This window comes from Podarcis liolepis (assembly GCF_965112155.1).
Source record: "Podarcis liolepis genome assembly, chromosome: 2".
Classification (NCBI taxonomy): domain Eukaryota; kingdom Metazoa; phylum Chordata; class Lepidosauria; order Squamata; family Lacertidae; genus Podarcis; species Podarcis liolepis.
The window spans coordinates 101,420,494-101,443,665 of NC_139555.1; the positions used below are offsets into that span (position 1 = coordinate 101,420,494).

Below are 23,172 nucleotides of genomic sequence, written 5' to 3' on the forward strand. Positions count from 1 at the left end.
TAGTAGTAGTAGTAGTAGTAGTAATAATAATAATAATAATAATAATAATAATAATAATAATAATAATTTATTATTTATATCCCGCCCATCTGGCTGAGTTTCCCCAGCCACTCTGGGCGGCTCCCAATCAAGTGTTAAAAACAGTACAGCGTTACATATTAAAAACTTCCCTGAACAGGGCTGCCTTAAGATGTCTTCTGAATGTCAGGTAATTATTTATCTCTTTGACATCTGATGGAAGGGCGTTCCACAGGGTGGGTTCTTCGCTTGTATAATCTGGCTCATAAACAAATTAAATTACTAATGACAAAGGGGGGGATACCACAAACTATCTCTTGCCAACCTAGCAGTTTGAAAGCACATCAAAGTGCAAGTAGATAAATAGGTACCGCTCCGGCGGGAAGGTAAACGGCGTTTCTGTGCGCTGCTCCGGTTCGCCAGAAGCGGCTTAGTCATGCTGACCACATGGCTCCCTCGGCCAGTAAAGCAAGATGAGCGCCGCAACCCCAGAGTCGGTCACGACTGGACCTAATGGTCAGTGGTCCCTTTACCTTTACCTTACCACAAACTATGTATAATTTCACCCACCTTCCTTTCTTTGTTTGATATTAAGTATGAAATATTTCTTTAGGAAACAAACCTTGAAAACAACTGTCAGGGGCTGCCTCAGGTCTCAGCTCACAAAAGACCAACGCCAAGCTCTTCTTATATACAGGGATGTTTATTGCAGTTCATTATAGATTCCACAACCGAGGCGTGCAGCCCCGTGTCTTTAACGTCAGACGTTTGAAGTCCCCTCTGACTCGCTCCCTCCCCTGCACCAACTTAAGAGGCTTGTGCTAGACCACCTCTTCCTGTCTTTCCTTTTCCGCAGGGTCTTTCTGCCCCCCTGGGTTCCTTCCCTCCTGCTCTCTCCTGAAGCGGATTCCTGAGATGCCTGTTCCCCCCTCCTTCGTGCTTTGGGGCTGGGCTCCTCCTCCGGGCTTTCTTCATTTCCGCGCGCCTCCACATTTGAACTTGGCGCGCGCTCGCTACCCCTGACCTTCCTTTTGACACTGACACTACTCCCTGTACTACTCTCCCCCTCTTCCGGCAGGACGTTCTCCCCAGATCTCCTTCCCCTGTCTCTTTCCTGCTCCGCTCCGTGTGTCACACTGGGAACCCCCCTCTCTTCCCTTCGTTCCTGCTGGGAAGTCGGCCCCGATCTCCCACTCCCGCTCGGGGTTTCCCTGCTGCTTCCCTGCTCCTGGCAGGTCCCCCCTGTGACCCCCCTTGTCCTGACTAGGGGCGCCCCCTCCTGAGAATCCTCCGATTCACTTGAGAGACTCATGGAAGATCTCAAGTCATTGTCCTCCTCTTCCTCACTGTCCTGGGATTCTTCCTCGTCGCTCTCCGTCTCCTCCCTCACCTGTGTCTCTGTCTCTGAACCCCTGACATCCATCCCCCCCTCGAAGCCCCCCCTTCCCCCCTCCCGCTGCTCGGGCGCAGGTTCCGGGGGCTCCGTCGTTGCGGAGGTCGCTGCTGGACACAGGTCGTCGACGTCGATCTCCTCTGCTTCCAGTTCATTGTTTGTGTACTCGAACCCATTGTCCTCTCCCAACATGTTCACGTCCTCCCCTCCCCCTGTTGCCTGGGTGGGGTCTGCTTGCCAAGGACCCACCCGCCACCTCATGCGCCAGTCCTCTTCTGGTTGATCGTCCCACCAGTAAGAAGGGTCGGTGTCCACCCCCGAACACGATCCCCTTGGAGGGCTCGACTCTGGCGTCGTCTCCTCTGCGGAGGAGAACCCTCGGAAGGTGCTGGCGGAAAGTGTGGGCGTAAAAAGCCAATCGTCGAAAAACTGTGCTGGCATGGGCCTGTGTGGGAAAAGGGCATGGAACTCGTCCTTGAGGAGGGGTTCGTCCAAAGCGTAGTCTGGCACCCAACTGTTGGTGCTGGCCGGGGCGCCCTCCCTGGCGAGAAAATATTCTACTCCCTCTTCCCCCCATCTCGAGTCCAGAATCTCTGTGACCTCGTTGACTGGTTCGTCCTTAGGTGACCTCCCCCTCTTGGGCGACTCCCTGCTTGGTTCTGGTGCCGTCCCTGACTCCTGAAATCTGTGTGGGGCCTTGTAGGGGGTGAGCATCGACCTATGAAAGACCGGGTGCATTCTGGAACCCTCGGGGAGGGTCAATCGAAACGCTACGGGATTGATCCTGGCCTCAACTTGGTACGGCCCTAGTTGCCTGTGTCCTAGCTTCTTTTTAGCTAACGACTTGGCCGGCACCGCTTGGGCCGCTAACCATACCCAGTCTCCCACCTGGATGTCTTCCCCCTCCCTCCTGTGTTTGTCGGCCTGCACCTTATAGGCTTGTTTAGCTAGCTCTAAATGTCTCCGTAGCTCGTCGTGCACCTCTTGCAATTCTGCTGCGAAATGGTCGGCTTCCTGTGGCTCCCCCTCCCCCGTCGTTACGAGCCCCGGGAAGGTTCTGGGATGCCTTCCATTGTTAGCAAAGAACGGCGTCACCCCTGTAGACGCGTGCTTCGTGTTGTTGTAGGCAAACTCAGCCATCGGCAGGTAATCCACCCAAGCCGCGGGTCGCTGATTGGCGTAACATCTCAGGTACTGCTGCATGATCGCGTTGACCCTCTCTGCTTGGCCGTTGGTCTGCGGATGTCTCGCCGACGACAGGTTGATTTTGACGTGCAGGATCCCTAGGAGCTTCCGCCAGAAACTGGACACAAACTGGCGCCCCCTGTCAGACAGAATGGACCGTGGCAAGCCATGCACCTTGAACACGTGGTCGATGAACAGTTTGGCTGTCTGCTCCGCTGTCGCCACCTTCGCACAAGGAATGAAATGCGCCATCTTGGTGAACAGGTCTACAACCACAAGAACCGCCGTCTTGCCTCGCGAACTGGGCAGATCAGTGACAAAGTCCAGCGCCACCCTCTCCCACGGTTGCAGTGGCGTTTCCAGTGGTTCCAGCAGTCCCGCTGGCTTCTGGTGCACTGGCTTGGACCTCTGGCACGTGTCACACCTGGCGACGTACTCCGCGACCTCCCCTCGCATCTGGGGCCACCAAAAGTCTCTGGCCACTAATTCTGTCGTCTTTTCCTTGCCGAAGTGGCCAGCGCTGGGTGCGTCGTGCAACTGCTGCAGAACTTTCGCGCGGAGATCGTCTCCCGGAATGTAGAGAGCACCTTTACGGGTCAGCAGGCCGTCGCGTATCTGGAACTCGTCGTCCTTCGCTGTGCCCCTCCGCACCTCTTCCATCTTGGACTGTGCGAATGGATCCGCCTGCAACGCGTGACGCACCGCCTCCAGGTCCACGGCGGCTGAAGCGCACGCCCACGCCTGCGGTGCAAAAATGTGCTTGGCTGCCACCGGTGCCGCTGCCTCGAGATACTGCGGTTTCCTGGAGAGCGCATCTGCTATGACATTGTTGTCGCCTGGGATGTACTCTATCCTGAAATCGAAATCCGCAAAGAACTCTGCCCAGCGTATGTGCCTCTGGCTCTGTAGCTTCGCCGTGCGCCAGTACTCTAGGTTCTTGTGGTCCGTGCGGACCTGCACGGTGTGCTTGGCTCCGATGAGAAAGTGCCTCCACGCCTTGAAAGCTGCGTGGATGGCCAGCAACTCCCTGTCCCAAATGGTGTAGTTCTGCTCCGACTTGCTGAGCTTCCGGGAGTAGAAAGCACAGGGCCTCCAGTTTCCCTGCGGGTCTTCCTGTAAGAGGACGGCCCCCACCGCTCTGTCAGATGCGTCAGTCTCCACCCTCATGGGCCTGCCAGGATTCACGTGTAGCAGCTGTTCTTCGGACGCGAAGAGACTCTTAAGTCTCCTGAAGGACTGCTCCGCTTGGTCCGTCCAGGTGAACTTCTTCTTCTTGGAGCTGAGAGTGTCCGTGATAGCTGCCGTCTCCTTGGCGAAACCCTTGATGAACTTGCGGTAAAAGTTGGCGAAGCCGACGAACCTCTGGACCTCTTTCCGATTTCGCGGGCTCTTCCAGTCCAACACCGCGCGGACCTTGGCACTGTCCATGGCTAGTCCCCTGTCGGACAGCCTATAGCCCAGAAAATCCACCTCCGTCACGTCGAATTGGCACTTCTCCAACTTGGCGTAGAGCCTGTGCTCCCGTAGCCTCTGCAGGACCTCCTTCACGTCGCTCTCGTGAGCCTCCGGCGATTCTGAGAAGATCAGAATGTCGTCGAGGAAACATACGCACTTCTTGTAGAGGAGTCCCGCCAGCACATGATGCATAAAAGCTTGGAAAAAGTGGGAGCCATTTTGGAGACCAAACGGCATAACTCTGTATTCGTAGGTGCCCAACGGCGTGAACATGGCCGTCTTCCACTCATCACCCTCTCGCACACGTATGAGATTGTAAGCTCCGCGGAGATCCAACTTGGTGAAGATCTTCCCTTTCCGCACCGTCGCGAGCAGGTCGTCGATCTTGGGCATGGGAAAGGCCGCGGGCTTTGTTTTTGAGTTTATGAATCTGAAGTCTACGATGAGTCTCTTTTGGGGCGTGTCCTTCTTCTTCACAAAAAACACAGGACTGCCCCCTACAGCCTTCGATTCTCGGATGAATCCCCGCTGCAGATTGTGGTCTATGAATTCCCGGAGCTCCTGCAGCTCCTCCTCGGACATGGAATACAGCTTCACAGGCGGCAGTGTTGTCCCTGGCAAGAGGTCAATAGCGCAATCGTAGGGCCGGTGAGGTGGCAATTGGTCAGCCTCCTTTTCGCAGAAAACCTCCAAAAACCCCTTGTACTTGAGGGGTACTGCTTGCGCCATGCTGAGACGTAGCTGCTGCCCCTCCTCTTGGCCCTCCTCCTCCTGACCGGTCTGGATGCAATGCTGCGCGCAATAGGACGAGCCGAAGGTGAGCTGCCGCTGGTACCACGCCATGGTCGGGCTGTGCCTATCCAGCCAACTCATGCCTAACACTATAGGCGTGTCTGACAGGCGGGTGACGTTGAAACTGATGACTTCTCGGTGATTGCCAATCTGCATCACCATGGGCGGCGTCTGTTGTACCACTTGCCCCCCCAGCAGTTTCCTGCCATCCACTGTGACGACGTTCAATGGCAGCGTGGCTGGCAGAAGCTCTATGCGATGCTGCTTGACGAACTGCACCCCCACGAAGTCTGCGTTGCTCCCACTGTCAATTGTGATGGGGACCTCCAGGGTGCGTCCATTAGGTAGCTGGAGGGTTGCAGTGAGCTGCACTACAGGTTTGGGTGGCAGGGGGTCTGTAGGCTGCAAAAGCGCTGGGGACTGCTCTACTGACTTGCCTGGCTGTGCCCCAACATTGCTGATTCCAGCCAGGCATTGTCGTTTCCCTGAAACAGCTCTTCATGCTGTGCTGCTGCATTTACTGTTGCCAAGGCTGCAGTGTGCTGCCGGAGCCTCTGGGGACACTCTTTCGCCATGTGCGTTGCACAGTCACAGATGTAACACTTTCTGTTCCCTCTAGGAGGCTTCTTCTTGACTGTTCCAGACGCTGGGGCTCCGGCCACTGACTGAGCCTTAGCACTCCCCAGTTCCATAGGCTCCTCCCCTGGCTGCAGCTGAGGGGAGAGACGCGGACGTCCTGGATCTCTGGGAAAGAAAGGAGGCACTCTGGGCGGTGCGTGAAGCTGGCTACCCCCTTCATTGCGCCAAGGGCGTTCTTCCTGGCGCACTCCAATGGCAAGCGCTCGCTGCACCACGTCTGCCAGGGTTTTAGGTCTGTCCCCCCTAGCCAACTCGTCCTTCACAGGGCCAGATAGCCCCTCCCAAAATAAGTCTCTGACAGCCAAAGAATCCTTCTCCCAGCGCAGCACATTCAGCAAGGCGAAGAAGCGAGCATGATACTGACGTACGGAAGCCTTGCCCTGCCTTAAACCATGGATTTGATGGCGTGCCACATCCACATCCACACTAGACTGGAAGCAAGCGTCCATGCATTTGATAAATTCATCAGAGTCCCTTCGAGCAGGACAATCCTCACGCCACAGATTGCGCAACCAAGCCCTCGCTTCCCCATGCAAGTGGGACACAATGAACCCCACTTTCTCTTCCTCATCTTTAAAGTCGTCGCGAAGCAAGTGCAACGCATATTCTACGTCTGCTTTAAAACTGGGGTATTGCTGCAGGTTCCCATCGAAGTGGGCTACCAAGTTGCCCCCTCTTCTGCCCAGTGCTACTCCAGCCGCTTTGGTCCCCGGGAACCCCACCTGGCATGCATGATCCCACCTGGCTTGCAGATCTTGGCACCGCTTTTCTGCCTCTTCCCCCTTCTTCTGGGAGACCACTACCTCAGTGGTAAGCCGGGAGACTGCGTTGCGTAGCTCAGCTATCTGCTGCTCCATACTCAGGGCTGCCAAACTTCGTGAGCTTTGCAAAAAAAAATTTTGCGTAGTTTTGGAGGGGACTTACTGTCAGGGGCTGCCTCAGGTCTCAGCTCACAAAAGACCAACGCCAAGCTCTTCTTATATACAGGGATGTTTATTGCAGTTCATTATAGATTCCACAACCGAGGCGTGCAGCCCCGTGTCTTTAACGTCAGACGTTTGAAGTCCCCTCTGACTCGCTCCCTCCCCTGCACCAACTTAAGAGGCTTGTGCTAGACCACCTCTTCCTGTCTTTCCTTTTCCGCAGGGTCTTTCTGCCCCCCTGGGTTCCTTCCCTCCTGCTCTCTCCTGAAGCGGATTCCTGAGATGCCTGTTCCCCCCTCCTTCGTGCTTTGGGGCTGGGCTCCTCCTCCGGGCTTTCTTCATTTCCGCGCGCCTCCACATTTGAACTTGGCGCGCGCTCGCTACCCCTGACCTTCCTTTTGACACTGACACTACTCCCTGTACTACTCTCCCCCTCTTCCGGCAGGACGTTCTCCCCAGATCTCCTTCCCCTGTCTCTTTCCTGCTCCGCTCCGTGTGTCACACTGGGAACCCCCCTCTCTTCCCTTCGTTCCTGCTGGGAAGTCGGCCCCGATCTCCCACTCCCGCTCGGGGTTTCCCTGCTGCTTCCCTGCTCCTGGCAGGTCCCCCCTGTGACCCCCCTTGTCCTGACTAGGGGCGCCCCCTCCTGAGAATCCTCCGATTCACTTGAGAGACTCATGGAAGATCTCAAGTCATTGTCCTCCTCTTCCTCACTGTCCTGGGATTCTTCCTCGTCGCTCTCCGTCTCCTCCCTCACCTGTGTCTCTGTCTCTGAACCCCTGACAACAACTATTGCTGCACACACACAAACACCATAGGTATCTACAGAGACTTTACTGCAGTTTAACTGCTATATCTCTGTACTTAGTAGAAATCACTTCCTAAGGAACTCATACATTCTCCAGGCAATACATTTCCCTCTCTCCCCACCCCAAGTGATTCACAAATCTGTTTGCCAGAGACAGTAGTGGGACAACTGTATGAGTGCATCTACTGATAACAACACCTCTGTCAAACCTTCAAATCCTATTGTCTGTCTTCAGCTGAATTCTACAACTGGTAGAATATTCCATGCCTATACTGCCCTCTGCTGGTTCCCCTAACTCCTTCAAGAATGAAATAAAAAAAAATCCTTCCAGTTGCACCTTATAGACCAAGTAAGTTTGTTCTGGTACAGTGGTACCTTGCAAGACGGATGCCTTGCAAGACGAAAGACGCGCAAGACGAAAGAGATTTTTTGAGTCTTTACGCAAGACGAATTTCCCTATGGGCTTGCTTTGCAAGACGAAACGTCTTGCGAGTTCTTGCGAGTTTGTTTCCTTTTTCTTAAAGCTGCTAAGCCGCTAATAGCCGCTAAGCCGTTAATAGGCGCTAAGACGCTAATAGCCGCTAAGCCGCTAATAGCCGTGCATCGCAAGACGAAAAAAACGCAAGACGAAGAGACTCGCGGAACGGATTAATTTCGTCTTGCGAGGCACCACTGTATAAGCTTTCGTGTGCATGCACACTTCTTCAGATACACTGAAACAGAAGTCACCAGACCCTTATAAATAGTGAGAGGGTGGGGAGGGGTATTACTCAGAAGGGTGGTGGGAATGGGTGATTGACTGATAGGTGTGGTAAACCTGTTGACTGTTAATGACTGCAGTTGGTCTTACAGGAAAAATCAAGGGGTGAGATGGTGAAAAATAGTTTTATCATGCATTTCCGCCCCTCAAGAATGGTTTAAATTTGATACTATTCCTCCTATTAATTTGTTGCATTTGTGAGGTGGGTCACTATTTCTTTTTTCCCCAAAAAGCCTAAAGACTGAGGTTGGGGGGAAAAATCTTTATTTGCTCAAAGCCACCTAGTTCATTCATATTATGGATTGCATATACCACTTTTCACTGTAAAAAAGGTTCTCTGACTGGTTTAACACCTTGAAAATGAGCGACACTGAAAACTTCCAAAAACATTATTTAATCAAAAGTTTTCACTTCTTGGCTGTGGGAGCTGTAAGTGAAGGCTCTTTGTTGAAAGGAATGAGTCAACAGTGTGCAGGAAAAGGACCTATTCCCAGCACAATTGTTCCTATTATTCCTAGGACAGGCCTGCAGTGGCCCCAGAAAAAAACCTCTCTGATCTTGAAGTGTGTTGCTAAACACCTGGCCTGGGTATCACAAGACATAAGAGGACCAAAGAGGCCAGGCTCCTCTCCTGGTCCAGGTAGATGGTACCAGCAACTCCTGGTTCTCAGAACTACTATTTAGAGAGGGGGGATTGTTCCATCCGGCAAGCCATACCGTGTCTGCCGTGATGAAACAAACACCTTTGTGTGATGTTGAATTCCTTCTAGTATAAATGTCAAGCCTTTCCGCAAATCACATGCAGTCTTACCTTGGTTTTCAAACAGCTTATTTCCCAAATGTTTTGGCTGCTGAACGTCGTAAACCCAGAAGTGACTTTCCTGGTTTGCAAACTATTTTTTGAAGCCAAACGTCCAACGGGGCTTCCGATTGGCTGCAGGAGCTTCCTGCAGCCAATCAGAAGCAATGCTTTGGTTTCCAAAGGTTTTGGAAGTCGAACAGACTTCCAGAACGAATTCCATTCAACTTCCAAGGTACAACTGTATTTTCCTTTGCATAAATATATCACACGTCCAATGCCAATGCTTGGGAAGGCACGAATCTTATGAGAATAAATAGGAGGTTTTACATACCTCTACATATGTATGTGTGTATGTATATGTATATGTATATGTATATGTATATGTATATGTATATGTATATGTATATGTATATGTATATGTATATGTCATTTCTTTCACTTTGGGCCTCATTTACTTGCACAGGACCTAGGAAATGGGGTGCCACTGTAGAGAAGTGACAGAAGGTTAAAGAAGTAATGCACAGCATTCAGCTGAGCCCAATAGTTTTGTCACTCCTGGGGGTGGGAAACCAATCTGGATGTTTTCAATCATTCATGCATAGATCACCAACCTAAAGTTAATTGAGATGGCTGTTATGCAGGCCTGCTGAAGGCTGTGTATCATAAGTAGCAAATGCCGCATTCTGAGCGTCTGCATATCTAGGAAACAGTGCTATTCTATGGGTTAAGAAGCACACAGTGAGAAATTGTCAAGGAAACAAACCACTTAGAGCAATACTGCCTTTTCTGGTAGCCCTAAAATTAGTTTCACCATCTGTGTTTTGCTTTATGTGCCTGCACACAGTCACATCCAACCATCTTTCCGTTGAATGCTGGCAACTTGAATGCACGATGTATGCTTTCCGTTTCCCTTTACTGCACATATCTCAACTTCGAGGATTGCAGAAAAGGCAACCATCAGTACAGAATGTAATTGGTCAGAACCATTTAAATGGTGATTTCAAACTTAGTGGGCTTGTAAATGTTCACTTTGGGTCGGGAGTGGAGAACCTGTGGCCTTCCAGATGTTGTTGGCCTACAACTTCCGTCATCCCCAACTAGGCTTGGCTGGGGATGGTGGGAATTGGAGCCAACATCTGGAGGACCACAGATCCCTGCTTAAGGAGAAAGTATCACATCCCACATAGTTTTTCAAATATTTTCTGCTTTTGATAAGGCCAAAACTTTCGAAACTTTCTTCTTCTCATGTTTTAAAATGCCAGACAGAGTTAATAGTCAGAAGTTTTTTAAAACACAATCTTACAGCTCAGAAACATTATGTACTGTTATTTATACTTGTCAGTCCTTAGAGGTTAACCCACAATTACTTTTGTGCGCCACAAGGAGAGGGACTGAGTACAAGCTGTGTACCACACTGGAGATATTCGCGCCACAAGCAGAAACATTTATGTCTAAAAGTGCATTATGCTCCACAGACCTCTGCAAGCAGAACGGCAAGCCTGTTTTCTCCAAGGTCCAACAGAGTGGACTGTTTCTCAAGTAAATGCTGCATAGGGTTGCATCCTAATAAACAGTGAAATCTCAAGCAGAAAGTAACAACACTTGAAACAGGGGCATCCCAGCCCCCCTGTTTAAATTGTAAAAAAGTTTGGGTTTGATGAAGAAGAGTTTGGATTTGATATCCCGCTTTATCACTACCCTAAGGAGTCTCAAATCGGCTAACATTCTCCTTTCCCTTCCTCCCCCACAACAAACACTCTGTGAGGTGAGTGAGGCTGAGAGACTTCAGAGAAGTGTGACTAGCCCAAGGTCACCTGCATGTGGAGGAGGGGAGACGCGAACCCGGTTCACCAGATTATGAGTCCACCGCTCTTAACCACTACACCACACTGGCTCTCTCATGATGAGAAAGTACAGGTAGTTTTTCTCCCAACAACTTCAGCATTTCTGAAAAGTTTAAGCCACTAGTCCAGGAATGGGAAACCTATGGTTTGCCAGATGTTGCAGGACTACAACTCCTATCATGCCTATCCACTGGCTTTGCTGGCTGAGGCTGATGGGTGCTGAAGTCCAACAGCAGCTGGAGGGCCACAGGTTCCCTGCTCAAGACCCACCATTATCCATTGAGCCTTGCCTCTGGGCTGCAAAACAGGGCCCCTCCTTCCACCAACTCATGCAACGGAGTGCCCCTGTTTTCCTTCAAGAAACTGGAGGACATGAGGAAACAGGAGAGAGCTGGGCCACGATGTTCTTTATGGTGTCTCTTTACACAGAATGGCAATATTAAGGCTATTTCTCAAGATTTATTAAGCTGTAGGTGAGTTTCATTACGTGAGAGATGGGGAGAGGAGAGAACTGCCTACCTTCCCGAGACCAAATGAACCGTTTGTTTAAAAAAAATAAAAATGTTAGCGCAGCTTGGAAGTTCGAGAAACAAAATTAAATGAGCTGTGAAGATTATTGAAAATCAATCACAGCCATAATGAAAAGTTCCCTGTGATCTCTCCAGAGCTGGAGAGTAGAATCCTGCTATGAATTGTTAAACTGGAATGAACCAATAAGGCAGAGAATGTTCTAAGTCCAGCATCCTGAACACTCCTCCTCTGACAAAAGTGCTAAAGGATTTACAGGGTACCACAAGTGGCTCGGGATAAAGTGGACTGAATAGTACAAAATGTTAGTCATGTCCTGGTCACATCCAAATTGGACTACTGCAGTGTACTCTTTGCGGGGCTGACCTTGAAGAGTGTTTGGAAACTCCAGCAGGTGCTCAGCTGCTTCTTGAGGGCTTCCCTTTGATATCTGGTTGGCCACTATGAGAACAGGATTCTGGATGAATAATAATAATAATAATAAAATTTTATTTATATCCCGCCCTCCCCAGCCGGAGCCTGGCTCAGAGCGGCTAGCAGCAATAAAAGTAACACAGCATTCTAAAATCAATATTCTAAAATCAATTCAAAATCAAATGGCAATCACTGGGCCAGAGTTCTATGAGGATCACCAAAGGAGGGAGTCAGACTGTCTATTGGCCTGATTCAACTGCCCAAAGTTCCCAAAATGTATTTAACAATTTTTTGGCATCATCATCATAAATTTTTATTTATACCCCACCCTCCCTGGCCAGGGCTGGGCTCAGGGCAGCTAACACCAAACATGAATTACAATAAAATGTAATAGAAACAACAAACAAACAAACAAACAAACAAACAGTTAATTAAAATACGGCTTAAAATACAGCTTAAAATGCAGCCTCATTTTAGTAGTAGCCCATAAATCAAGACCATAAAGGGACGAAACATCAGATATTCACCTGAGCCAGCTATCGATGCTGGTCCTACATGGGCCAGCAAAAAAAGCCAAGGGAAAATTTATATACCAAATTCCATATAAGGGGTCAGAGTGAGTCTAAGCTGAAGGCCATGCAGAACAGCTCCATCTTGCAGGCCCTGTGGAAAGATGTCAAATCTCGCAGGGCCCTAGTCTCTTGTGACAGAGCGTTCCACCTTGTCGGGGCCAGTGCTGAAAAGGCCCTGGCCCTAGTTGAAACCAATCTAAACTCCTTGTGGCTTGGGACCTCCAAAGTGTTGTCATTTGTGGACCTTAAGGTCCTCCGCGGGGCATACCAGGAGAAGCGGTCCTGTAGGTACAAGGGTCCCAGGCCACATAGGTCTTTAAATGTCAAAACCAGCACCTTAAACCTGACCCTGTACTCCACTGTGAGCCAGTGCAGTTGGTAGAGCATAACACCTGGTGTAGCCAATTTGCAAATTCACCAAAAGTAATATTGGGAACTATGTTTAATAGCAATATTCACCTCTAATTGAATATCCCTCTTTTAAAAGGTTGAAGCAATAAGTTCATATATGTTTATATTCACTTGCTTTGACATAAGCTAACTGGCTTACTTAATGTTATCCTTATCAGTGCTAGGCTCTGAGCTCAGAAATGGGATCTATCTCTGGGTATTTGCCACCTATGCCCTCATTTGGGCAGGTGAAGTGATGGGAAATCCTAGACAAAGTGACATATACTGCTTTGTGTATAAAGAATATGTTCATGTTTGCTCGGGCACAGACAAGCCATCTCCTTGCTGTGGTGTCCGTCCCGCGCCCGCAAAGGCTAGGAGAACTGGCAGGCTGCTTTGCTGTAAAGAATAATTAATAATTTTATTATTTATACCCTACATTCTTTAATGAAGCACTAGAACTGGCCATTCTGGCCATCCTTCTTTGGCATCCCGGCATCCAACACTATACACAGATAGAGTGGGGGTACGGGGCTCAACATTAAGCCCTGACTCCGAGATTATGCTGTTGCGCTGTGGCCTAAACCACTGAGCCTCTTGGGCTTGCCGGTCGGAAGGTCGGCGGTTCAAAGCTGCACAGCGGTGGTGAGCTCCCATTGCTCTGTCCCAGCTTCTACCAACCTAGCAGTTCAAAAGCACACCAGTGCGAGTAGATAAATCGCTACCACTGTGGCGGGAAGGTAAATGGCTTTTCTGTGCACTCTTGTTTCTGTCACGGTGTTCCATTGCGCCAGAAGCCACATGACCCAGAAAGTTGTCTGTGGACAAACACCAGCTCCCTCCACCTGAAGTGAGGTGAGCGCCATACCCCATAGTCGCCTTTGACTGGTCTTAACTGTCCAGGGGTCCTTTACCTTACCTGTGCTGTTTTTTCCTCGCCCCACACCCAATAAGGTGAACTTCTGCCAATGGGGAACCTTTTGCCTCTGTGGAGGATCCCCACACAAGTCAGAACCCTGGAAGAGGCAACCTTGCTGTATCCATGTTGGTTCTAATCCTGAGTGCTGCCTGAGCAGGCCTCTTGTGCTCCCAGATGCCTCATTTACTAGACTCCTATTGTCTGCAACCACTCTGCTATTTCAGTAATGGGAGACAGGAAGGGCTTTTTTTTTTTAGCTGGAACTTGCCGGAACTCAGTTCTGGCACCTCTCAGGTGGGCGCCATTGCAAATTTGGGGAGAACAAGGGTTCATGATGAGTTACGGCACCTCTTTCTCTAGAAAATTAGCAGTGGCAGACAGGTAAGTATCCAGATGGCTCCGCAACTTCTGTGCGAAGTTTCAGTGCTAAATTATGTTCATCGGGTTTATTTTGCTCACTTGCAAAAATAAATAAAAGCGCATTTGTGTATCCGTGGCGCGTGTGGATGTGTGTGTTCTTCGAGCTTTTGCTTCATGCTATTCTGTTGCCTTCCCAGAGGAAGCTTTGTGATATTGCAGAGTTGTTGTCTTACAGTTTTTCTTACCAACTTCATTAATTAGCACAATGTCACTCCTGTTGCTTTTTTAATGCCTAAGACAGTTGGTGACATTTGCATTAACCTTTTCCACCCCGAGGTGACGGGGCTGGGTTGGCAGACTGTGTTTCTTGCCTCATGCTTTTTCTCCATCTTGGATGTTTTCACAGATGGGGGACTCAAGGTGACTTTAGCACGACGCACGCCCTTCCAGCAGTGAAGGTGAAGCTGTTTACCGAGAGCACCGGCGTGCTGGCTTTAGAAGACAAAGAACTCGGGCGGGTAAGGGCAGCGATGCTTCTTCAGATTTGCTTTGCAGGAGAAGGAAAACCCCGCCGCCCATCAGGGGTAGCGGTTTTATGAAACCAGGTCGCAAAAGAACACAGGCTTTCTAACCCGCAGTGCTGCAAATTAGAAGATTTCATCTCTGGCATAGCTTTTTAAGAACTGCAGCCTACCGAACGTCCCCAGACAAGGAAGTACTGTATTTTTTGCTCTATTAAGATTCACCAGACCACAAGACGCACCTAGTGTTTGGAGGAGGAAAACAAGAAAAAAAATATTCTGAATCTCAGAAACCAGAACAGCAAGAGGGATCGCTGCACAGTGAAAGCAGCAATCCCTCTTGCTGTTCTGGCTTCTGTGATAGCTGCATTCGCTCCATAAGACGCACACACATTTCCCCCCTTTAGGGGGGGAAAAGTGAGTCTTATAGAGCAAAAAATACAGTAATATTGGCAGCTGTTGGGAAAGCACATAAAACACATAAATGCACATTTGCAGAACAGAAAAGGAGAACAGAGTTTGTTCTAGAGCTAAAAGACAAGCTTTCTGGGCTGGGAAAGAAGGAGCTAGATTGGTTCCTTGTAAGCATCGCAATCACTAAAGAATTTCAGAGAGGAGATTGGTTGAAGTCTTTGTTTCAAATAAAGTGTGGTGTGTGTCGCACATAGAATCATAGAGCTGGATGGGACCCCCGAGGGAATCTGTTCCACGGTTGAACAGCTCTTACGTCAGAAAGCTATTCCTGATGTTTAGTCGGAATCTCCTTTCTTATAGCTTGAAGCCATAATGTCTAAATTGTTGGTGCACAGCTACACACCCAATTAGACATACCCACAAAAGGTGGGTTAGAGGCCACCAGTAGGCCTTAGCACCTCCTCACTCACCTGACCCATCTCCTGGTTAGGCTGGCAAAAGCACCAGTGACTAGGGATGAGGGAGAAATCCAAGGCAGTTCCTGTTTAATGCCAAACCGACGTAATTTGTACTTTCTGAAACAATATTCGAACTGAAACCCAGCCATCATTCAAAATTTCACACATTTCCAAATTTTGCAGTAAAGTTCTCTGGCCAAGTAATGCATTTATTAGGGTAAATAAAAATGCAGATATTAGCAAACTTAACATACCAAAATCTTATTAGGCGAAATTGCTTTGCAAAGATGTGTCTATTGTACAAAATTGCACACGAATATGTGTATATTAGAAGAAAATCACACTAAAATATTGATGAATTCTCGTGAGGCCAGAGGGGGTGTTGGAGGAACATAGGAGGAAAGGTAAAAGATGGATTTCTTTTAAAATCAGCTTAATAATAATAATAACACACTGGGAATAGAAAGGAAGGGGATAAAAAAGGAGAAAAAAGTGTGTGTAAAAGGAGCAGGGAGAAGGGATAAAAGAAACTGGCAGTTGCAGGGGGCTAAGGTGTAATTTGAAAGAGAGAAAAGAAGAAATGGCAATGAATGAGTAAAAAATACTTTGAGAGGCATAGGGAGAGCGAAAAATATAAAATAAAAAACCTATACCACTGTCTAAAACAGCGACACTGACTCACAATACCTATGGGACTCTTCGCCACAAGGAAACTTCTGTGGCAAAGAATTTAGCAATTTCAAAAGAGGGCTTTTGTACAGGTATCAATAGAAAATGATGTCACTAATTGCCAGATGACCCATCAACATCTGCCTCCATTTTGTAACTGGATGTGCTCCTGCACTACCATTTTGTGTCCGGTTGTCCTCAGTAATCTTTAGTCATCTCCAGCGGACCCCGGGAGTAGAAATTCTGAGGACCCCTGACTTAAGAGCTTACTATAAGTGCGGTAGCCGAATTTGTAGGATGTATCTGTCACCACACTTAGGGACAAGGCTTCAATGAAGTACACTTTATTTAACATTAAAAAATAAATGGAGAACACAGCAATGGGCAATTTAAAAAGACAATATACAAGCACTGCTGCCGTAACTTCAGAAAGATTGGTGGGAGATGTGAAATTAAGTCTCCCTGGTCCACACATCAGCTCACGAGTGATGGGTAAGCTATCTTGGCTACATGCTTTAACCCACCTTGTCTAACAGAAGATGCTGAAGTTTAATTTCTCTTCTACCGAAGAGATATTTTAATTCAGGCAAGCTATTGCAATGAAGAAAAGAAGGATGAAAAATCAAGTCAGGCCCTCTTCACACATTGCCACCAGTCAATGCAGGCCTCTTCCAGGTGTTTGTTTTAGAGTAGAGATAGGTAAAGGGACCCCTGACCATTAGGTCCAGTCGTGCCCGACTCTGGGGTTGCGGCGCTCATCTTGCTTTATTGGCCGAGGAGCCGGCGTTTGTCTGCATACAGTTTCCAGGTCATGTGGCCAGCATGACTAAGCCGCTTCTGGCGAACCACAGCAGCGCACGGAAACGGCGTCTACCTTCCCGCTGGAGCAGTATCTCTTTATCTACTTGTACTTGGATGTGCTTTCGAACTGCTAGGTTGGCAGGAGCAGGGACCGAGCAACGGGAGCTCACCCCGTTGCGGAGATTCAAACCGCCAACCTTCTGATCGGCAAGTCCTAGGCTCTGTGGTTTAACCCACAGCGCCACCCGTATCCCTATAGTAGTAGAGATGGGATTGCCTAAATTGTAAGGCTGTTAAAATTTACCTGAGCTTCAGCTAACTTGTGTTGCAGACATACAAAGCTGCAGACTGTCCTGGAAAATACTTCACCTTAACAGCCCGGGACAGGAGGATCTGCTGTGGATGTTGGGGATTGATTACGTGATGTCAGCTGGATGATCAGTAAATAATTCAGTATGCTAAATTTGGCAACAGGGCCCCTGCTGAATTAACTGCAACCTGCCCCTTTCTCCCCCTCCCCCAGCTGCTAAGGTTCATAACACTAATTCCCCTTTTTGTGATTCAGCTTGTTCCCCGGTGCTATCAGCTACACACAGAGTGCTCCTGAATGTTCCTTCTCTGTTGCTTTATGACACTTCAGTTAGTCATCATTGATTTTCCCCCTCGCTCTCTCCAGAGCCTGCAGCTGCACAATTTGTCTTGGTGGCAGACATAATTGCCAATGAATTCTATGTCTGCCTCTGCTTTCTCCTCACTCACCCCCCTCACACACACTCTAAGCGTGAATTTGGACATAAGGACCATCTGTGTCTTTAAACAGCAGGTCCTTTTAAGGTGCAGAGACTGAGAGATGCCTTTACTTCCCCTCAACTATGAGAGGAGTGTCTCCCACAGTGGGCAGAAGGCGTCTCTGTTGTCTTCCCCCTGATGAATAGACAAGTAGGTGTGTTTAGAGATTTGTTTTTATTTATTCCAAGAGAGAATTATTCCCATGGTTTAGCGTTTCAAATAAATACAGCCCAGGGTTTTTTTGCAGATGAGCGAAGGAAGAAAATGGTGTCCCAAAAGTAGCCAAACCAAGCAGTTGAAAGTAGAATGAAGCCCCAAAAGAGGAAAACCCCAAAGGTGTTCTTGAGACCAGTTCCATGCTTGATTGGAACTTAAAATATTTCAGCTGTAGCTCAGCGGCTATCCCAATGCTTCCCATTTAGCTGTGGCAATAACGGCAAGAAGCAATAATGTCCACAAGCCACAAATCATTGTTCCATGAAATCTGAGAAGAACGGGCATTTGGTTTTGCTAATAGCCCAATCCCGTAGTGTCCATGCATGTTTGGGGAGCCATGAAGGCTCAATAAGCTTCTTTCTGTTCCCTGCCTGAGACTACAAATATGGTGGGTGTAATGACCCTTGGGCATGATTTATATAGAGACTGAGCTTACCTGCTCAGTTTGCAGCCAACTCCTAGGCTCTCCTCTCCAGGAAACCCAATGGAGCTTCCAGAACCTTAACCGGGGGTTCTTTACTACTACCAAACAAGAGAAACCCCTTGCTCCTAAGGAGCTGCATGGCACACTGCCTCAGCTCAAACGACTGTACAGTGGTGCCCCGCAAGACGAATGCCTCGCAAGACGGAAAACTCACTAGACGAAAGAGTTTTCTGTTTTGGAGGTGCTTCGCAAAACGAATTTCCTATGGGCTTGCTTCGCAAGACGACAATGTCTTGCGAGTTCCTGCGGGGGGTTTTCCCCCCCCCCCTTTTTCTAAGTCGCTAAGCCGCTTATCAGCTGATCCGATCAGCAGATAAGCCGCTAAAAGCCGCTAATAGCACTAATCCGCTAATCCGTCAATGGGCTTGCTTCGCAAGACGAAAAAACCGCTAGACGAAGAGAATCACAGAACGGATTCTTTTCGTCTTGCGAGGCACCACTGTACCATGAGGCACTGATTGCTTGATTTATGGCATTTATATCCTACCTTTTTATCCATGGAGCTTAAGGTGGCACACATGGTTCTCCCCTTCCACATTTAATTCCCATTTAACCTACCTTGTGAAGTAGGTTAGGCTGAAAGGCAGTGACTGGCCCAAGCTTTGTGGCGAAATGGGGATTTGAACCCTGGTCTCCCTGAAAGCAAGTGCAAAGTAGATAAATAGGTACCGCTCCGGCGGGAAGGTAAGCGGCGTTTCCGTGTGCTGCTCTGGTTCACCAGAAGCGGCTTAGTCATGGTGGCCACATGACTCGGAAGCTGTATGCCTGCTCCCTCGGCCAGTAAAGCGAGATGAGCACCGCAACCCCAGAGTCGGTCCCTTTACCTTTTACTCCCAGGCCCTAGTCCGACAAACTTGACCACTGTACCACACTGGCGGAAAGCAGACAATACATCTTGAAGCTATCTGAAATATGTTTGCGTTGTTAAGTAGAAGTGACAACACAGTTTTCTGCTGGAGCTGTATCTGAGTTGCATTTGGGTTGCAAGTTGTGTAGGCCTGAGCTAGACGTGTCCATTATTCTGATATGTTTAGAAGAGGAAATTTTGACCAAATATAGCTACTAACTGCCAGCTCACAAACAAATGTATTCCATTTGAAATGTGAATGAAACTTAGGCTCAAGATACTGTTGGTCTCCACAGGAGATTGTTGGGGTCAATTCAGTTCTTACTTGGCATGGAGCTTGTGTAGGAAAGAACCTTTAAGTGGGTAGCCATAGCAGGGAGGTGCCCTCTAAAGATTTTATGTCTTGGATAACTTTAAAAAAGGAAAGAAAAAAAATGCTATGTTATTTTTAACTTGGCAAAGAAAATATTCATTTAACATAATAATTTGCTGAAGTCAGAGGACTTGGAGGAAGCATTTAGTGATTTGAGCTACATATTTAAACAGACATTAGGTTTGTTGCTGCAATCAGTGCTTGAGATGTTTTAATCCCATTACAGAAATAAAAAAGGTATAGTCTGTTGAATCAGCAGCAGAGTTCAAGATCGATGGAATATTAGGAAGATGAAGTTGTGTGTCAGTATTAGGCAAATACAGCAAGTCAGGGAAAAGATAGAAATCATCTGAGTAATGAGAGTACGTGCCCTTAAAGGTTAATGCATTAGGAGGAGATTAATCCTGCTGCAGAATAATAAGAAGCTTAATAATGAGATTTTACCTCCTGAGTCATTGGAACAAGCTGAAATGGAAAACAGAGGTGCCAAAAGTAAAAAATGATAAGAACATGTCTTTACTCTTCAAGAACCCAAACAGAAAAACAAATAATATATCAGAAACAAGATACAGAATAAACCCTCAGGGGGGCGGGGAGGCTATTAATTAAACCGTGGATAGTTTTCCTGAGATATTTTTAATTGTGTCAAAGCACACACCTCGGAATCGTCTCCCTAACCTTCCATAGCTTTTTATAAAATGTTATCATTTCCTTAACCTTTTCATCCTCTTCAAGTATTTAAAACAGTTCTCATTCCATTAACTTACAGTGTAGCTTAATGTTTAGCTTTATCTTATTCAATAAAATGAACCTCTCTCCCTTCACATTGTTTTTCATCTTTTTATGCTACCACAACCAAAAGCATATATATTAGCATACTAGAAGTCATACTTGGTGTTTTATAAAAAAACCACCTTCTTTTCAGTATATTTAAAAACATTCACTCTTATAGCACCTAATACAAGATTCTCTGGTCCATGGTACAACTATACTTTGAAGGTTGTGTACAGTTTGAGTAACCACACCTCGGTGGGGTGAGCGGGTTGCCTCAGAGGCAGAAGAAAAGAAAACACTGGATTGGGAAATTTCCAATCCCATTCCAGTGGGTTTTCCCCTTCCTCAGCTCCCCAGTAAAACAATCCAGTTGGGAACCATAGAAACGGGCATTAGAAATCACTTTGGATATGGACAAGAATGGAATAGGGTGGGGATTTTGTTTAGTGACATCACTGGGGCCTGCCCCCTGTGACATCACCAGGGCCCAAAATGAGACCTACGGGTGGGCCCCAAACCCTTAGGGCCTGGGATGCTCCTGACTAGACATCCCTATGGCAGAGGTGTGTACATACAGAAGCAGACAATCGGGAGAGGAATCTTGTCAGTCAATATTGCAAGAGTAACCTTCTGGAGCCTTGATGGCGGATGGTGCCAGAAGCAAAACTGGGTGAAGCTTGAAGTGGCTCTGCTCTTTGTAGAAAAGGCTACATTACAGCCAGACAAAAGCCACAGGTTTCTATACAAATGCACACACTTATTCACACATAAATACGCACATCTTCCAAACAGGCAAATCTCTCATGGAAGGGCTTGTCCTGGAGTTGGTGGGACATGGCATGGCCTAGGGAAATGGTAAATCCTGGGGGCCAGAAAGGCCTGGAGGGTTGCATTTCGCCCCAGCCTGCTTTAAATACTGAGACCCAAAGCCAACACTTTGAACTCAGCCCAGAAACACTGCAAAAGTCAAGAATGAATTGCGTTTCTCTCTCAGTATCTCTGCACTCTCTGTTCTCTCTAAACCTCACCATACTAAAAGTTTCTCTTCTTTGTCTCCTTCAGGTCGTTCTTCATCCTACACCCAACAGCCCCAAGCAATCAGAATGGCACAACATGGTTGTTTCCAAAAACTGTCCTGATCAGAACCTGAAAATCAAACTTGCAGTCCGAATGGATAAACCTCAAAACATGAAGCACTCTGGGTAAGTAGTTTGGCATCCGTCATTTTTCTTCCTGGCGCTACAGGGGGCGAGACAAATGTGGCTTTGCCTTCCTCTTCCTTGGTTTACATATGGTTAAAAGATGATTCAGTGGATCTCAGCTAATCATTTCAAAGATAATCACCACATTTTAAAAATAGTAATAATAATATTTTTAATGACTTAAATTAAATGCCTTGTGTAAACCACCCTAATATTTTAGTTCTAATTAGCCCTGCTTTCCCTCCGCCCCAGAGCTTTTGGGAAATTTGACTTTAATTTGTGACATGACAGAATATGACAATCTCCATTTAAATAATGACAGCTTGTTTTAATAAGTAATAGTTTGTTTATTCTGCAGATGCGTAGAGCTAAAAACTAAATCTGTACAGAATTCACCAGGAATTTTGTTCTGTTTGTGTGTGAGAGACAGAAATATACAAGGAAATTGCCCCATTTGTATTGTGACGTTGTTTTGTTGTTATTATTTGTATAGCACTCTTTATCCATAGAACTCAGGGCAGTTCACAACGTAATACAAAAACACTAAATGCATATTAAAAATACAAACTAGTAATCTCCCCTTCCACAACACATTTAAAAGGGCCTCGGATGTCAACCAGCCAAAGGCCTGAATGAAGAAGAATGTTTTCACCTGGTGCCTAAAGGTGTGTAATGAAAGCCCCAGCTGAATCTCTTTGAGGAGAGCATTCCACAAATGGGGAGCCACCACAGAAAAGGCTTGTTCTCATGTTGCCACCCTCCGGACCTCTTGTGGAGGAGGCACACAAAGAAGAGTCTCAGAGTTTGATCTCAGCCAGATGGGTGGGGTATAAATAAATTATTATTATTATTATTATTATTATTATTATTATTATTATTATTATTATCTATCCCAATTGCTCAATGTCAGAAACACACATGATTGATCCCGCCACCGCCGCTACCACCCCAATTGGACGGAGAACGAAAAGACCACAGCAATCATTGTCATATCTTGTACAGATCATTGCCATATCTTGATTTGCTTGATGTGCATGTTTCTTACATTGTATTTTCAAAATAAAAGTCTCGTTGCTGTGTGGTAAGAACATTAACAGAAACTGTCAATTATCATTATTTACAGGGAGATGTAAATCTTTTCTATATTTTGCAAATGTGCTATTTTATTAAAATCCTCTGGAAGACTGTATGAAGATGGTACCGTTAGGAGCAAAAGAAGCTAATACAGCAGAAAGTAATTTCTCTTGTTACAGTACTATTTGGATGTAAACTATTCAATAACCTACTTTCACCAGGAAGTATTTCATCTCTGCTTTTTCACTTTTCCTCATTTCCAACCTGAGAAGTAGGACAGTTAGAAAGTTCCTTGCCCAAATCCATATAGTAAATGCTTGACAAAGCATAAATTTGAACTCCTCTGCATTAAATTATCTCCTGTAGGAAAATCTACATATTCTCCATAAAAATCTGCCCTAAATTACACTTCCAGAGCCTATTCTATAGTAAAAAATAAATAAGCAAGGCCAATAGGGTGACATGTATGCATGATCAAGCAGCCCTGTTAGACCTAACATTCAATTAATTTCTTCCCCTCTTGTTTAGAAATATTTCTGGGCACTCCAGGAATATGTAGCTGACCAATCTGAGATTTGGATCACCCTCTGTAGATAGTCATTCAGCAATATCTCATTTCTTTAGAAGCTTCTGAGTGTAACTCTCCTAATTAGCTTTGGCTTTTTGTCACAGTTCCTTTTGACTCGCAGTTGATTCTGAAGTCTTCAGTACATTTAAATGATTAAGCCATCTGCCCTGTTCTTACAAA

The 23,172-nt window shown here is 47.1% G+C and overlaps 1 protein-coding gene across 9 annotated transcripts in view; it reads left to right on the top strand.

Moving 5' to 3' along the window:
- The window catches only part of CADPS (calcium dependent secretion activator), a 356,444-nt gene that overhangs the window by 160,956 nt on the left and 172,316 nt on the right, over positions 1 to 23,172 (top strand). For all 9 annotated transcript variants that reach the window (XM_083491182.1, XM_083491174.1, XM_083491178.1 and 6 more), the window contains exons 7-8: positions 14,209 to 14,320; positions 21,211 to 21,350. In XM_083491182.1, coding sequence (XP_083347308.1) covers positions 14,209 to 14,320; positions 21,211 to 21,350 — 252 coding nt within the window. The remainder of the gene's footprint in view (positions 1 to 14,208; positions 14,321 to 21,210; positions 21,351 to 23,172) is intronic.